The sequence below is a fragment of the Schistocerca piceifrons genome, chromosome 1 (genome assembly GCF_021461385.2).
Source record: "Schistocerca piceifrons isolate TAMUIC-IGC-003096 chromosome 1, iqSchPice1.1, whole genome shotgun sequence".
Lineage (NCBI taxonomy): Eukaryota > Metazoa > Arthropoda > Insecta > Orthoptera > Acrididae > Schistocerca > Schistocerca piceifrons.
Genome location: NC_060138.1, coordinates 815,209,594 through 815,228,326, shown reverse-complemented (window position 1 = coordinate 815,228,326; position 18,733 = coordinate 815,209,594). Strand labels below are relative to the sequence as shown.

The following is an 18,733-nucleotide window of genomic DNA, read 5'->3' as shown; positions in this document are numbered from 1 at the left end:
TATTGTGGTCAAGATAGACATGAAGCCCACGCCTACTACAGTAGTACAAGTTTATATGCCAACTAGCTCTGTAGATGATCAAGAAATTGATGAAATGTATGATGAGATAAAAGAAATTATTCAGGTAGTGAAGGGAGACGAAAATTTAATAATCATGGATGGCTGGAATTTGAGAGTACGAAAAGGGAGACAAGGAAACATAGTAGGTGATTATGGATTGGGGGTAAAAAATGAAAGAGGAAGCCGCCTGGTAGAGTTTTGCACAGAGCATAACTTAATCGTAGCTAACACTTGTTTCAAGAATCATAAAAGAAGGTTGTATACATGGAAGAATCCTGGAGATACTAGAAGGTATCAGATAGATTATATAATGGTAAGACAGCGATTTAGGAACCAGGTTTTAAGTTGTAAGACATTTCCAGGGGCAGATGTGGACACGGACCACAATCTACTGGTTATGAACTGTAGATTAAAACTGAAGAAACTGCAAAAAGGTGGGAATTTAAGGAGATGGGACCCGGATAAACTGACAAAACCAGAGGTTGTACAGAGTTTCAGGGAGAGCATAAGGGAACAATTGGCAGGAATGGGGGAAAGAAGTACAGTAGAAGAAGAATGGGTAGCTCTGAGGGATGAAGTAGTGAAGGCAGCAGACGATCAAGTAGGTAAAAAGACAAGGGCTAGTAGAAATCCTTGGGTAACAGAAGAAATATTGAATTTAATTGATGAAAGGAGAAAATATAAAAATGCAGTAAATGAAGCGGGCAAAAAGGAATACAAACGTCTCAAAAATGAGATCGACAGGAAGTGCAAAATGGCTAAGCACGGATGGCTAGAGGACAAATGTAAGGATGTAGAGGCTTATCTCACTAGGGGTAAGATAGATACTGCCTACAGGAAAATTAAAGAGACCTTTGGAGAAAAGAGAACCACTTGTATGAATATCAAGAGCTCAGATGGAAATCCAGTTCTAAGCAAAGAAGGGAAAGCAGAAAGGTGGAAGGAGCATATAGAGGGTCTATACAAGGGCGATGTACTTGAGGACAATATTATAGAAATGGAACAGGATGTAGATGAAGATGAAATGGGAGATACGATACTGCGTGAAGAGTTTGACAGAGCACTGAAAGACCTGAGTCAAAACAAGGCCCCAGGAACAGACAACATTCCATTAGAACTACTGACAGCTTTGGGAGAGCCAGTCCTGACAAAACTCTACCATCTGGTGAGCAAGATGTATGAGACAGGCGAAATACCCTCAGACTTCAAGAAGAATATAATAATTCCAATCCCAAAGAAAGCAGGTGTTGACAGACGTGAAAATTACCGAACTATCAGTTTAATAAGTCACAGCAGCAAAATACTAACACGAATTCGTTACAGATGAATGGAAAAACTGGTAGAAGCCGACCTCGGGGAAGATCAGTTTGGATTCCGTAGAAATGTTGGAACACGTGAGGCAATACTGACCCTATGACTTATCTTAGAAGCTATATTAAGGAAGGGCAAACCTACATTTCTAGCATCTGTAGACTTAGAAAAAGCTTTTGACAATGTTGACTGGAATACTCTCTTTCAAATTCCGAAGGTGGCAGGGTAAAATACAGGGAGCAAAAGGCTATTTACAATTTGTACAGAAACCAGATGGCAGTTATAAGAGTCGAGGGACATGAAAGGAAAGCAGTGGTTGGGAATGGAGTGAGACAGGGTTGTAGTCTCTCCCCGATGTTATTCAATCTTTATATTGAGCAAGCAGTGAAGGAAACAAAAGAAAAATTCGGAGTAGGTATTAAAATCCATGGAGAAGAAATAAAAACTTTGAGGTTCGCTGATGACATTGTAATTCTGTCAGAGACAGCAAAGGACTTGGAAGAGCAGTTGAACGGAATGGATGGTGTCTTGAAGGGAGGATATAAGATGAACATCAACAAAAGCAAAACGAGGATAATGGAATGTAGTCGAATTAAGTCGGGTGATGTTGAGGGTATTAGATTAGGAAATGAGACACTTAAAGTAGTAAAGGAGTTTTGCTATTTGGGGAGCAAAATAACTGATGATGGTCGAAGTAGAGAGGATATCAAATGTAGACTGGCAATGGCAAGGAAAGCGTTTCTCAAGAAGAGAAATTTGTTAACATCGAGTATAGATTTAAGTGTCAGGAAGTCATTTTTGAAAGTATTTGTATGGAGTGTAGCCATGTATGGAAGTGAAACATTGACGATAAATAGTTTGGACAAGAAGAGAATAGAAGCTTTCGAAATGTGGTGCTACAGAAGGATGCTGAAGATCAGATGGGTAGATCATATAACTAATGATGAAGTATTGAATAGAATTGGGGAGAAGAGGAGTTTGTGGCACAACTTGACAAAAAGAAGGGACCGGTTAGTAGGACATGTTATGAGGCATCAAGGGGTCACAAATTTAGCATTGGAGGGCAGTGTGGAGGGTAAAAATTGTAGAGGGAGACCAAGAGATGAATACACTAAGCAGATTCAGAAGGATGTAGGTTGCAGTAAGTACTGGGAGATGAAGAAGCTTGCACAGGATAGGGTAGCATGGAGAGCTGCATCAAATCAGTCTCAGGACGGAAGACCACAACAACAACAACAACAACAAGGAAATAATAAACCATTAGTAGTATCTTAAGCTGTTGTAATTTCTGAGTCTCATCCACCAATAATTAAATGATATTACATCTACATCTAATTCTGCATCTGTACTCTGCATACCACAGTGAGCTACATGGCAGAGGGTACATGTGATTGTATCAGTTATTAAGGTTTCATCCTGTTTCACTCACATACGGAGTGCGGGAAGAATAACTGACTGAATGTTTCTCTCTCTCTCTCTCTCTCTCTCTCTCTCTCTCTCTCTCTCTCTCTGTGTGTGTGTGTGTGTGTGTGTGTGTGTGTGTGTGTGTGTGTGTGTGTGCAGTAACTGTTCTAATCTTATCCTCACAATCCCTATGTGAGTAATTTGTAGGGGGTTGTAGCATATTCCTAAGATAATCATTTAAAGCCAGTTCTTGAAACTTTTTAAATAGACTTTCCAGGGGTAGTTAATGTCTACCTTTATGGGGCTTCAAGTTCACTCTCCCAGGGATGAAGCAAAACTGTGACCATTCATGTTGCCTTTGTCTGTATACAATCAATATCTCCTGTTAGTCTTATCTGGTATGGGTCCCACACACTTGAACAATATTCTAGAACTGGCCACATGAGTTATTTGTAAGCAATCTCCTACATAGACTGATTGCACTTGCCCAGTATTCTACAAATAAACCAAAGCCCACCACCTGCTTTACCCAAGACTGAGCCAATGTTGCACCAAGGCACATATTTGAAAGAACAAACACCATTTGTATAATTCAGCAGCTGCATATGTAGAATGAAAGAGAAAGTTTCAGATCTCAGGAAAATATGGGCATTGCATTAAATCAGGGCTTCACAACATACGTGCTCGCGGAGCAAGCTGTGAGCACCAAGGCACGAGCACGGAGCAGCGCGAGCACGCTACCCCCTACCCCCACTACCAGACCAGAGTGAAGAGTGGGAAGAGTCACGTGGGGCACACAACAGCTGCCGCCAGTCAATGTAAATCCACGGCCACCTGCAGGGATATCACTCACGAATGACTACTGCGACAAATGAAACAAATAAAGGAGAATGTACACGTGCCACATAATTTTATTAGCTTAGTGTATGCCTCTACATTCGCATTAATTTGTGAACAGTTACACAATAAAAGGTGTCACTGAAGTGTTGGATTCTCAGTTATTGTACTTTTTGCCCTTTACAATTGCGTCTATGTTCGGAGTAATTGTTCTTGTGCATTGTAGGCGCAGCGTGCAGTTTAAATTTCAATCAGACAATGCGTTTCTCAGGTGCGTCTTGTTACATTTCATTGCAGAGAACAGTTGTTCACAAACATACGTGGAACCGAACACTGATATTATTCTAGCCGCCAGTTTGTGCAAACGAGGAAATCTATCCTGAGGGAAGTGTCTGTAGAATTCCAAAATGTTTTTCTTGTTCTGAAATTTGTCTCTGTATTCTCTGTCACACTGCAGGTCAATAATTTCTAGTTGCAGCTCAGGACGAATCTCTTCAATATTCGCTGAATATGGAGAGGAGAACAGATCAAACTCACTGTCTAGTGCTGTGAGATCTTGAAAGCGTTGATCAAATTCTTCCTTAAGGGCACTAAACTATGTGAATAACGTTCATAGTCTTTGTGAACATCTTGCATGGATGATAATTTAGGAGAATGAGCTAGATTTCCTGTTTCCAGCTGAGTCACCCAAAGTGTCAATTTCATTTTAAAAGCTCGTATTCGATCTATGAAATGAGTAATTAGCAGATCTTTACCTTGTAGTGAAATGTTCAAAGCATTCAGATGGCTAGTTAAATCTGCTAAGAACGCGAGATCACATTTCCATTAAGGCTCTTTCAATTCAGGAACACACATGTTACTTATTTCCATGAACATATTTATCTCATCTAATAGGCAAAAAAATCGATTTAATAGTTCGCCACGACTAAGCCAGCGGACCTTGCTGTAATAAGGCAGGCTACCATACTGGCTTTCTACATCCTCAAGACAGCTTTTAATTGCCTGTGTTGTAGCCCATGCTTCCTTATATAATTGGTTGTACGAACAACAACACTCATCACATTTTTTAGAGTGATACTCTTTGCACATAAGTTTTCCTGGTGGATCACACAGTGAACGCCCCGTATTTCATTCGGCACAGTCAGTTTTTGCATTTTCTCCTTCAACAGCGCAAGGAAACCTGAGTTTTTCCCTGTCATCGCTGGTGCACCGTCTGTAGACACTGAAACTAAAGAATCCCACGACAGTCCTATATTTTCAACACTTTCTTCAACACTACTTAAAATATCACCTCCGGTTGTAGTGTTCTTCATGGCTACCACATCAAGGAGCTCCACCCTCACCTGAAGATCTCTATTAACACCTCTAATAAATATGGAAAGCTGTGCTGTTCCAGTGATATCAACACTTTCATCCAGAGCTAGAGAATACGCCATAAAATCTTTACAGATATTTGCAAGCTGGCTCTGGACATCGTCTGCCATGTCCTGTATGCGACGCATAATGGTCATGTTAGATAATGGCACAATCCGAAACTGTTCAACTTGAGATGGACACAAATGTTCCGCTGCAACTATCAAACATTCGTTTATTAAATCGCCATCAGTGAAGGGGCGCAGGGATTTTGCTAAAAGCAAAGCAATTTTGTAATTCACTCTGAGCGCTGCCTCAGTTGATTTTTTTTTCGTCATCCAGATCTTCTTCGGATAGCTTCCTTTTAAGTTTAATAACTTCCTGTGCATGATCTGGTCCATCACATTTTCCACTTCCATAGTCTTTCGCGTGTTACGATATATACTGTCGCTGCAAATTAAATTTCCTAAAAGAATTCAGCATTTTGTGACATACTAAACATTTTGCAGCACCATCTTTTCCTGTAAACGGATACAATTCCTCCCCAATGGGGGTTGAACAGCGAAAGCATTGTTGGGGTTACACAATGGCGACTTGACATGATTCTTAAGCAGCGAAGTGACTGTTAGAGCTGATCGTAGTACTTTAAATGTTACACAGTCGGCGCGAATTCAATAGGCATGCTGCGGCCCTATTCAAACGTGCGCGCGCATTTCCCCTCCCTCCTATCCCTCCCTACTCCGCGACCTTGTACCTGCTCACGAGCACGTGCCCGATCAGACGCGAGTGCTCGCGCTCAAAACCGGGCAGGTGTTAAGCCTTGCATTAGATGAATCACTACATCTATAATGTGTGGCATGTGGAGATTTGGGATGGACAGGAGGCATGCTCAGATGGCCGAGGCAATTAAGGTGACCGTTCTAGAGAAGCCAAGCATCCAGGTTCGTGTCCCAGACTGGCACAAATTTTCACATGTTTACATTGCATTTAATGGAATGCCCATATGCAGCTGAGATCTGATTTTTTTTTTTTTTTTGTTTCACGCTAAATTACATTAATTAAGGAACAATTGATCATATATTTTAAAAGGAGAGATGTATTTCTCTCCAAAATAGGCACATGGCGCCACCTCATAAGCCCAAGCAGAAATTAATATTCCTCTTATAGGGGAGGGCTTCTTGGGATTAACAAAAGTTGACCATTAGAGGTACGCACTATTATCTATTTAACAATGTTTTGTAATACAAGATACAATGTTAAAGTCTCCATTTTTTGATAATTTCAGAAATTTGCTATTCCTTTTAAGCTCTGCACCTTGGTGACAAGAAGTTTACCCGGCATAAATTGTTGGAAATTTAATGTGCTACAATAAAAGGTCTATGTGCATTTGGCTGAAGAATCCAAGGTAAAAATGTTAAAGACAAAAACAGAAAAAAAAAAAAAATTTTGAGGTCCCCCCCCCCAACTACCACTGGGGTCTCAAGGTTGAAAACTTGGATTCTACACTACAGACCAGCTACATAAAAACACACTACAATTTCAGAAAATTGGGAACTTTTCTTAAGGCAGTTCGCTTGTTTGAGTATGCATCAAATGGCCGATGTTTCACTACGTTAGCAATTTTCAGCATATCGTGTCTCCCACATGCCTTTAATTATAATTTACTGTCATGCAGAATTCACACGTACCTTGGTATAGAGAGCAGAATGACTGGTCATGATCATGGATTATTTCTTTGTTTGCTACATGCTTTGAACAGCTTGAAAAAATGCTGAGAGAAACGAGCAAAAATAAATTTCAGGTCATGATCACGTCATCTCTACTAACATTTCTTCAGGTGCAGAGATGTTAAACACTATGATCTTATTTTATAAACATTTTTTGGAGCACATTCAAAGAAAACCACATACCACTCAAAATAAGTCTCCATTTACACCAATCTGCATAAATTCCACAGACATGTTCGTTACTTGAAACTAAACATGAATTTAAAACACAGTCTGGAGTGCACTCATTTTTGCACATCAATAAATCTGCAGAAAACCCATACATTAGTTGCGACAGAGTTGTGACAGTTACCAACAGTCCATGACCAGTTTGGAGTGATGGCTCACATGCATACATCGAGTCAGGAACTACTGGACACAGTTTCACTGCATGAATATCGTTTTCCCACTGCACATGCACATGACTGTTTAGGGCTTCTGTTTGAACGGACCACTCATGAAATGTGTGAGAAAAGTAGATAGATTGATTTTTTATCTATCAAAGATTTTATTTTTTTCAAACAACAATATTTCCACTTTAAAGTAGTTCCCTTTGACGACTACATACCATCAGAATCGTTGTTCCCAGTCTTGGTAGCAGCACTGAAAGGCTTCAAGTGGTAGGGCCTCTAACATGGTGTCAATTTTTTTTATGTTCTCCTGAGTCACAAAATGACGTCCTTTTAAGACATTTTTCAATTTGAGGATAAGAAAAAGTCACAATGACTCAGATGAGGTGAACAGGGGGGCTATGGAACAACAGAAACACGTTGTGAGGTCAAATATTCCATGATGGAAGTGGCCATGTGACATGAGGTGTTGTCATGATGTGGCACCCATTTCTCTGCAATGTGCAGTCTCATTCAATTCATCCTTTTCCTGGGCCTTACAAGGACATCTTTATAAAACACTTTAATGTAAGTGAATAGATAAAAAAAATCTTGCACTCAAAAATCCGGGATTCCTGCTGTTCCCAATTGAACCACTCATGGTCATTGGCAGTCCTCTCAAGAAGATAAACACATACGTTTCTTCGATTGTCTTGCTCAGTTGCGAGGTTTTTTTGGCACAAACCTTTTGCATGCACAAAACCAAGAACAAAACTTGATGTACAGTGAAATTGTTTAACAGGTCACTCATCATCCTCTTCTTAAATGTCAATCTGATCTCACATGAGCACACATACATTCAATGTTTCATTGGTTTTTGAAGTTAAAAGTCTCTCTGAACAAGGTTCATCTTGAACGTGTTCTCAGTGTTCCAGAAATGATCTGTGTCAGCAAAAAATTTGTGCTCTTGATTAAGAGTGTTCCCCATAGGCCTGTTTCAACTTTTCAAAGATCAAACTCTCAAATTCCCCAAGTTTAACGCAAGACCTGATTGCATAACATCGCTCTAAATTCTGCTGTTCCATTTTTGTAACATACAGCAAAAACATGACTTCATTGCTGGCACCCACAAAAATCATTTTATGGCTGTATGGAGCTGAAACTCAGACTGAGCATCTGTAAGGGATGAACACAATGGTCCACATTAACAGAACAACACAACACTGTCAGATTGTTCACAATGTTATCAGTCTCATTACTTTTCTCATCCACCTCATATGCTGAGTCAGACTTCTTTCTCTGATCCCTCCTCTCTCAAAAGTTGGCTCGGCACTGGGAGGGGAGGGGGAGGGGGGAGGTGGGGGGCTGGTGCTTTGTAAAAGACTTGAGTCTGAAGTGCTACTCATACAGTGTGTGATCAAAAAGTAATGGGAAATCTTAAATTTTATGGGATTTATATACCCATCTATCAATGTTTTTATCTTCTCGGTACACATGTTCCTGAGGTACATTTGAATTTTCAGCTGTTTTGAATGTTTAAGATTATTGTTGACAGTTGAAAAGGTTATACATGTTTCTGAGTACTCAGCAAATTTTTAATTTTGAAAAAGATGGTTTGAAGAATTTTAATTAAATTCTACTTGAAAAATGGAATAACGTGCAGCACCATATCCTTTGGTTTGTGCCAAGAAATTTTTTCGGCCGATATGGACATGAAACGTAGCAGCACAATTTGTTCTGAAATTCTTGAATTTCAAGCAAAAGCAATGTTACACAGACATACAGACATCGCTCATGAACTGGTAAAGGAAATCAACAAGGAACAAGAACTTCTAAAGGAGATTATAACAAGTTAAAAAAATTAGGTGTATGGGTATGATGTTATAACGAAGGCCCAATCTTCCCACTGGGCACTGCCTGATGAGTCCAAACTGAAAAAATTTCAACAAGCTCAATCACGGTTTCTTTTTTTTTTTTTTTTTTTTTTTTTTAAAATTACAATGGGATAATGCAACGCGAGTTCCTGCCTTATGGTCATATGGCCAATAAGGAACACTACCTGAAAGTTATGCGCCATTTGCATGAAGCAATTTGAAGAAAACAATTCTTGGAAATTGTATCACGATAATACTACCGCTCACACCTCAATGCTTGTTCACGATTTTTAGGCAAAAACAAACCGTAATGTTGTCTCACCTGCCATATTTGTTGGTCATGGCCCCCTGCGACTTCTTTCCATGGAGTGAACCATGAAAGGATATTGTTTTGCCACCATTTACAAGATAAAAATGGAACTGCTGAGGGAGTTGAACAACATAATGAAAAGTGAATTCCAGGAGTACTTCCAGGATTGGAAAAAGCACTGGCAGATTTGTATTATATCTGAGGGGAATTTCTTTCCAGGGGACGAAGTTGATGGTGATGAATAAATAAAGATTCTTTAATAAGGAAAAAAAATTCCCGCTACTATTTAATCACATCGCATAATAATTCATCTTTCAAAATATCTTCAGAACTAAAATATAAAAACATCTGTGTCATAAACAAAATGACTGATGGACATATGTAGTGGAGACATAAAACAGAACATGGAATATGAATGATGTTTCAAATAAAAATAGTTAAAAAAAGAAGAAACATGAGAAAGTAAACAAAATAAGGTACACTACAAGACTTACAACTCATCAGTTTCTAAGAATTTCAGGAATTGTGAATAATGGCAAACCTTACACGAGCAGTCGTTTATCCACTCAACAGATGCAGGTCCATAATCCCTGAAGTAGCTAAAAATGTCTTGAGTACTCATATTCTCTGTACCTCGCATGTGTATGGCATTGAGTCGATAATATTTTTCAACATTCTCAGCAGGTTTCACTCCCAAACTGTTGAGAAAAGTCAATGAATCATAAGCAAACATCAACATTGGGTAAAATGGACTGACACGATCATCTTACATGAGATTACAACCTTGCATACAGATCTTTCAACTGTTGCTCTGTGAGGGCTTTGCTCTCAGAAGGACTGAGTCCAAATCTCTTGGCTCGAACATCAAGTTTCTTCCTTTCATCTTCATCAAAAATGTCTACTCCTGTCACAAAACCACCAGCTTTATTCTCATATCTTCGCTCGATATCCTGAAATAATAAACTTAAAGTTTTATGGGATGAAAATTTTAGATTTATTTTATAACTAGATATGAATTAAAACAAATTATGAACATTAAGTAAATTTATTTCATATTCATGCATATAACTAACAAATAGCAGTCTAGCAAACCTAGCAAAAACAGATAGGTCTCATATCTCTGAAATAATGCACCCACTGTCGTGGAAGTAATATGGCAAATTATTTGTTCAATCATTCCAACAACAAGGTAGACAACTCAGTTTAGAATGAATTATTTGCTCGGCAGTAGAATTTCTAAACAGCAAAGAGGGGTTGTTTAGACAACAGTAGAATAACTAAAAAGTGCACAACAGAAAATTATGCTTACGCCAAAACAAAACTTATACATTTCAATGTGATAAACTATAGAGTTGGTGAAAGGAAAAGGTATAACTTCCACCAAATCTGCTTTGCTCTCCTACTAGGCTTACAGTTACACCACAATGGTCTTCTGTGAGTGTACATCAGGGTAAAGCCTATTTTACACAAATGACTTGCTCAAAATCAACACTTGCCTTGTGCTTGTGCATAAATCAGCTGCCACCTGCATCGAGTGGCTCAGTGACAACAATGCTAGTCTGATTTTGTAAAGTGTGAAGTTCCAAAATCCTGAGTATGTACAGAACGGGACTGTATTGTTGCCTGCCAACATCCTGAGTCAATTTATTCTCATCGAGCTCTCTGCTATTAAGGTATTTTGTGCTTTTTGTCTTCTTAATTTTTATTTTGCTGTCTGTACTGTTTTGATGACACACAGCAAAGGTTGCACAGGAACCTAGTATTTTTCCTACTAGCCTTCTCCCACAACAGAAATGAAATACCTTAAAGCAAAGAGGTATTTCCATTTTACAATACCTGGACAGAGAAAAGCCTACAATATGCACAAAAAAGAATAAATGTCTTTAATTAAAACTGTCTGATGTGTATTTTCTCAAGGAGACAAAATGATGTAGATGTTCTCAAAGGTTTGAAATATCCCATTTCTATTCTTTCTGTCTTCAAGAGTGTGGAGAATTTACTGTACAGCCTTTGTCAAGAACATCCATGATGTATTTTGCTTCCGTCATTAATAAACTGTAGAGTATCATTGCAAAATTTGAGTTTCTCTCGTTGATTGAACACGACTCCTGGGCCCAATGGAATACCTATAAGATTCTATACTGAATTTGCTGCAGAGTTAGCCTCTGTTCTAACTATATTGTAGATCCCTTGAACAAAAAAACATGCCCAGTTGTTGAAAGAAAGCACAAGTCACACCCGTTTACAAGAATAGTAGTAGAAGTGATCCATGAAACTACCGTCCAATATCCTCGACACTGATTTGTTGTAGACTCTCAGAACATATTCTGAGCTCAGACCTAACGAGGTATTTTGGACGAAATGACATTATCTATAGTTATCAGCATGGATTCCAAAAACTTTGATCATGTGAAACCCAACTAACATTTTTCTCACAAGACATACTAAAAGCCAGGTACATGCAGCACTTCTCAATTTCCAAAAAGCATTTGACTCCAGTACCATACCCATGCTTACTGTCAAAAGTTCAATCACATGGTGTATCACATGAAGTCTGTGACTGGACTGAGGACTTTTTGGGTGGGAGGACGAACTGTGTTACTGCGGATGGAAAGTCATTATCAGGTGTGGAAGTAACTACCGGTGTATCCCAGGAAGTGTGGTGGGAACCTTGCTGTTATTAGTGTATATTTATAACCTTGTGGACTATATTAATAGCAACCTCAAACTTTTTGCAGATGATACAGTTAACTCATCATCATCATCATCATCATCATTTAAGACTGATTATGCCTTTCAGCGTTCAGTCTGGAGCATAGCCCCCCTTATAAAATTCCTCCATGATCCCCTATTCAGTGCTAACATTGGTGCCTCTTCTGATGTTAAACCTATTACTTCAAAATCATTCTTAACCGAATCCAGGTACCTTCTCCTTGGTCTGCCCCGACTCCTCCTACCCTCTACTGCTGAACCCATGAGTCTCTTGGGTAACCTTGCTTCTCCCATGCATGTAACATGACCCCACCATCTAAGCCTGTTCACCCTGACTGCTACATCTATAGAGTTCATTCCCAGTTTTTCTTTGATTTCCTCATTGTGGACACCTTCCTGCCATTGTTCCCATCTACTAGTACCTGCAATCATCCTAGCTACTTTCATATCCGTTACCTCAACCTTATTGATAAGGTAACCTGAATCCACCCAGCTTTCGCTCCCATACAACAAAGTTGGTCGAAAGATTGCACGGTGCACAGATAACTTAGTCTTGCTGCTGACATCCTTCTTGCAGAAGAGAGTAGATCGTAGCTGAGCGCTCACTGCATTAGCCTTGCTACACCTCGCTTCCAGTTCTTTCACTATGTTGCCATCCTGTGAGAATATGCATCCTAAGTACTTGAAACCGTCCACCTGTTCTAACTTTGTTCCTCCTATTTGGCACTCAATCCATTTATATTTCTTTCCCACTGACATTACTTTCGTTTTGGAGATGCTAATCTTCATACCATAGTCCTTACATTTCTGATCTAGCTCTGAAATATTACTTTGCAAACTTTCAATCGAATCTGCCATCACAACTAAGTCATCCGCATATGCAAGACTGCTTATTTTGTGTTCACATATCTTAATCTCACCCAGCCAGTCTATTGTTTTCAACATATGATCCATAAATAATATGAACAACAGTGGAGACAGGTTGCAGCCTTGTCTTACCCCTGAAACTACTCTGAACCATGAACTCAGTTTACCGTCAACTCTAGCTGCTGCCTGACTATCCATGTAAAGACCTTTAATTGCTTGCAAAAGTTTGCCTCCTATTCCATAATCTCGTAGAACAGACAATAACTTCCTCCTAGGAACCCGGTCATATCCCTTTTCTAGATCTATAAAGCATAGATACAATTCCCTGTTCCACTCGTAACACTTCTCCATTATTTGTCGTAAGCTAAAGATCTGGTCCTGACAACCTCTAAGAGGCCTAAACCCACACTGATTTTCATCCAATTTGTCCTCAACTAATACTCGCACTTTCCTTTCAACAATACCTGAGAAGATTTTACCCACAACGCTGACTAAAGAGATACCTCTGTAGTTGTTACAATCTTTTCTGTTTCCATGTTTAAAGATTGGTGTGATTACTGCTTTTGTCCAGTCTGATGGAACCTGTCCCGACTCCCAGGCCATTTCAATTATCCTGTGTAGCCATTTAAGACCTGACATTCCACGGTACTTGATGAGTTCCGACTTAATTTCATCCACCCCAGCTGCTTTATTGCACTGCAATCTATTGACCATTTTCTCCACTTCCTCAAACGTGATCCTATTTCCATCATCATTCCTATCCCATTCTACCTCGAAATCTGAAACATTACTGATCGCATTTTCACCTACATTGAGCAACTCTTCAAAATATTCCCTCCATCTGCCCAAGGCATCCACAGGATTCACCAGCAGTTTTCCTGACCTGTCTAAAATACTTGTCATTTCCTTCTTACCTCCCTTTCGAAGACTGCTAATTACACTCCAGAATGGTTTTCCAGCAGCTTGACCCAATGTCTCCAACCTGTTTCCAAAGTCTTCCCAAGATTTCTTCTTGGATGCTGCAATTATCTGTTTGGCTTTGTTTCTTTCTTCAACATAACTTTCTCTGTCTACCTGAGTTCTAGTATGTAGCCATTTTTTATACGCCTTCTTTTTCCTTTTACAGGCTGCCTTGACTGTGTCATTCCACCAAGCTGTTTGCTTCCTCCTACTTTTACACACTACTGTTCCAAGACATTCTTTAGCCACTTCTAGTACTGTGTCCCTGTACCTTGTCCATTCCTTTTCAAATGACTGTAATTGACTACATTCAACTAACTGGTACCTTTCTGAGATCGCTGTTATGTACTTGTGCCTGATTTCCTTATCCTGAAGTTTCTCCACTCTTATCCTCCTACATATGGACCTGACCTCCTGCACTTTCGGCCTCGCAATCCCAATTTCACTGCAGATTAAATAATGATCAGTGTCATCAAAGAATGCCCTGAATACATGTGTGTCCCTCACAGCCTTCCTGAATTCCTGATCTGTTATTATATAGTCAATGACAGATCTGGTTCCCCTGCTTTCCCAAGTATACCGGTGAATGTTCTTATGTTTAAAAAAGGAGTTTGTGATTACTAAGCCCATACTGGCACAGAAATCCAAGAGTTGCTGCCCGTTCCTGTTGGCCTCCATATCCTCTCCAAATTTACCCATAACCTTTTCATATCCTTCTGTTCGATTTCCAATCCTGGCGTTAAAATCACCCATGAGCAGAACACTGTCCTTGTCCTTTACTCTAACAACTACATCACTGAGTGCCTCATAAAAACTAACCATCTTATCTTGATCAGTCCCTTCACAATGCGAATATACTGACACAATCCTAATTTTCTTGCTAGACACTGTCAAATTTATCCACATCAGTCGTTCGTTTACATACCTTATTGCAACTACGCTGGGTTCCATTTCTTTCCTGATGTAAAGCCCTACACCCCATTGTGCTATTCCTGCTTTGACTCCTGACAAGTAGACCTTGTATTCTCCCACTTCTTCTTCTTCTTTCTCACCCATTACCCGAATGTCACTAACAGCTAAAACGTCCAGCCCCATCTTACTTGCAGCCTCTGCCAGCTCTACCTTCTTCCAAGAGTAGCCCCCATTGATATTAATAGCTCCCCATCTCATTACCATTTGTTTGCCATGTCGTATCTTAGGAGTCCCTGGTTTGTCAGTTAGAGGTGGGACTCCGTCACCTCCAAAGGTCCGAGGCATTTTGCTCTGATTGTTGCCAGCATCATATTTAAAGTACCAGGGAAGCAGGTTGCTAGCCTTACTTGCCCCGAGTCCCATTGGGTTTTACCCCTAACGGCTGAGGGACTAACCGGTGGATTTGGTAGTCTTTGCCGTATGAGCACAAAGGTGACCACGACTCAGAATATGTCCGAGATGCCCAGCCTTATTCCAAAGTAACTGGTATCCCGACTGTCGGGACCACTTACTTGGCCACTCATACGTTGCCCGTGGTTCATGAACTAGGACATGACTACAGGAACCCACACCATGATGAAGTATTGTCTGAAAGAGGCTGCATAAATATCTTGTCAGATCTTCATAAGATTTCAAAGTAGTGCAAATTTTAGCAACATGCTTTGTGTTCAGGAAAGTCAAATGGTGCACTTTACAAAATAAAAAAAAATGTAGTGTCCTATGACTATAATGTCAATGATCACAGTATGAATTGGCCAACTCATACAAATACCATGACGTAACACTTTGCTGGGATACGAAGTGGAATGATCCCGTAAGTTTAATCATGGGTAAAGCAGGAGACATACTTTCGTTTCTTGACAGAATACTGGGGAGGTGTAATCAGTCTACAAAGGAGATTGCTTATAAATCACTTGTGCATCCCATTCTAGAATACTGTTCAAGAGTTTGGGACCCATACAAAATAGAGATAGCAGGGGATATTGAATGAATACAGAGGACAGCACAAATAGTAACAGGTTTGACCCATGGGAGAGTGTCAAAGAGATGCTGAAGAAACTGAAATGGCAGGATCTTGAAGCCAGAAGTAAAGTATCCCAAGAAAGTCTACTCCCAAAAATTCAAGAACCAGTTTTAAATGATGACTCTAGAAACACACTAAAGCCTTCCATGAATCACTCACATAGGGATCATGAGGACATGATCAGAATAATTACAGCACGCACAAAGGCATTCAATCATTCTTCCCATGCTCCAAATGTGAATGGAGCAGGCAGAAATCTTAATAACTGGTACAATGGGACATACCCTCTGCTGTGCATTTCATGAGATTTGCATATGCAGATGTAGGTATATAGAGTTCAAACAACTTACGGGAATGCAGCTAAGTGACATCTTCAACAATCACCGCTATTTCAACAGGTGAACACCCTATCTTTTCCAAGCCCCAAATGCAACAATAAAGAGCTGTTCAAGCAAATTTAATCCCTAAATAGATGGGGCCTATGCCAACCAAAAAACACAGTATATGCAGATAAACACACAAACTGTAAACAACTAGTGCCACCACACAACCAAAGATGACCATTTTCTGAAATTATCAGTAGTGAGTATTGATTGCCAATGGGTGAACAGGCAGTAAATCTGTCCCTTTGTTGTTTGATCAGGGAGGGAGCAGGATTGCAAGCAGAATTTAAGCATAAGCCTCTGTTTCTACTTATAATGTCAGTTATTAATATAATCTCAAGTGTGTCGATTAGAGGAACTGCATTTGAATGACTGTGATATTTTAGTAACTTTTTATGTGCTCTCTTTCTTGTGTCCTCTCTCTGATTCATTACCATTAATTGAGGTTAGGTTTGTTGTTGAATTAACTATCTTATGACAACATATGTTGACTTCAACTTACTTTTCATTCAGTGACCAGTTCAATGAGCAGGTAGATGGAGTTGAGATGGGAAGCCCTATGGGAAGCCCCCTTTCTTGTTATTGCGAATCTGTTTACGACAGATTTCTAAGAATGTACCCTGGAGCCAGCATAAGTGAAATCTGAATGGTTTTGTTTTTTTATATGTAGCTGATATTTTGTTATTGAGTCTCATGGTAGAGAGAATCTGAACAGCTTTTTAGAACCCAAACTAGCTGTTACCCGTGGCTGTGCTTGGGTATCAGTAGTTTTAGTGATTTTGTTGTGATGAGTGATGATACTTAAGTAAGCTGTCTTGTGTACAATAATATCAGCTGCCCTCATGTGTCTGCTGTTCTGGCAAGCAGTAAGCACAGCTACTGATATGTGATTGAACATCCCCCCCCACAATCATTCCACTCCCCCAACACATGATGCAGCAGCATGCACAGTGTCGCTGCCAAGTGTTGTGTGTGGAGGTCATGGGCAGAACCACATATCTATACATCTTGTAACTGAAGGAGTAACTATACATCATACAATGTGGACATTACCCAACAAATTTAATAATTGTCAGGACGTGAGCTTTTGGTTAACAAGGCACAGACAAGTGTGTGCGTGTGGTCTATTTTACAAGTGTATGTGCGTTTGGTCTATTTTCAAATAAGCCTTGTTGGCTGAAAGCCCACTTCCTGATAGTCTTCTTGCTATGCCTATCTGCGACTCAGCATCTCCACTATATGGTCAGTAGCAACTATCCTTTCCATTGTTTGGGGGGGGGGGGGGGGGGGGAGAGAGAGAGAGAGAGAGAGAGAGAGAGAGAGAGAGAGAGAGAGAGAGAGAGACAGCGCGCAAAAGCCTATGCTCTTCCTCTTCCTCTGGATTCAAGCTCTCTCCATAACAAATTTCAATAGAAATCGGTTCAGCAGTTTAGTAGTGAAAAAGTAACATAGTTACTTTCACATTTAATAAGATTAGTACGGAAGTTCAGAACAAATAAGTTGAAGCTTGCATAAACATTGCATTCATTACACTGAATCATATTAGGTAGAACATATCAATCAACAGAAGAATTTTCACAAATATGACAGTTCAAATGTCAAAGAGTAAACAGCTTTTTCTAAAAGTAAATATGTTACCCTATGTTGCGCTTAACTCTTCAAATTAGGTAGAAGTTTAAATTACAATTTTTTTTCTCTGATCCAATATTGATTAAATGTGTCCTATATGTTGCTCCAAGCTACACTCAAAGTTATCTGTGAAAACCCAATGAAAATTCGTCTAGTAGTTTTGATTATTTGCACGTTGAAACTGACATATGCAATGGTTTTGTAGTCTTATTATTAGTACAGATAGATTTACAACATGTCAGTAAAGGATACCCACATACAATTTGAAGGTTTAGACCTACATTGTAAAAAGCAATTGTGTAATACATTTCACAATAAAATGAATCTTTTAGACTTGTACGAAAATTTTCCTAAATATAAATTTCCACAGCTACCCAAGTTTGTAGCTACAATTTTGTCAATGTTTGTATCTGAGTGTTTGTGTGAGCAACAGTTTTCTGCATGGAGAGAACAAAACTTGCCCACAGAAGCTCATTGACAGAATTAACTTCAAAGATTACCTTCAAATTAGCAACGTAAATACTCATCAACATCCAGTGTAGAAATGTTATTAAGAAATCCTAGTTTTTAAGTATGGTCGTGTGAGTTCAACTAAAAACCAATGTGTTCATTAATGTTAACACTAAAAATGTACACATATCGCATAAACTGACTCGTTCCACATCATTTCAATAAAGGAACTGTTAAATAACCTATGGATATGTAACTAACTAACTTTGTGAATAAAACAATCATAAGTTGATGTCAATTTAACCTTCGTCAGAAAACAACATTTAACATAAGGCTTCACTAATTGTAAAAAAATATCATATTTGGTACTTAGCTGCACCATGTTCTTCAATTCAACAATTAAAAGAATGTAAGTTTTATTTTGCTGTTATTTCTCATCAGTGCAACAGTCTTAGAAAATAAATCTGCCATAAAAGAGGATTGGGCACTGTG

General features: G+C 39.3%; 1 protein-coding gene across 2 annotated transcripts in view; it reads right to left on the bottom strand.

Annotated features, from left to right (window-relative positions):
- LOC124714093 (nuclear cap-binding protein subunit 3-like) overlaps positions 1-18,733 on the bottom strand; it is a 98,617-nt gene that overhangs the window by 67,950 nt on the left and 11,934 nt on the right. For both annotated transcript variants that reach the window (XM_047242993.1, XM_047242994.1), the window contains exons 2-3: positions 10,028-10,194; positions 9,791-9,942 (exon numbers count right to left, since the gene is read on the bottom strand). In XM_047242993.1, coding sequence (XP_047098949.1) covers positions 9,791-9,942; positions 10,028-10,194 — 319 coding nt within the window. The remainder of the gene's footprint in view (positions 1-9,790; positions 9,943-10,027; positions 10,195-18,733) is intronic.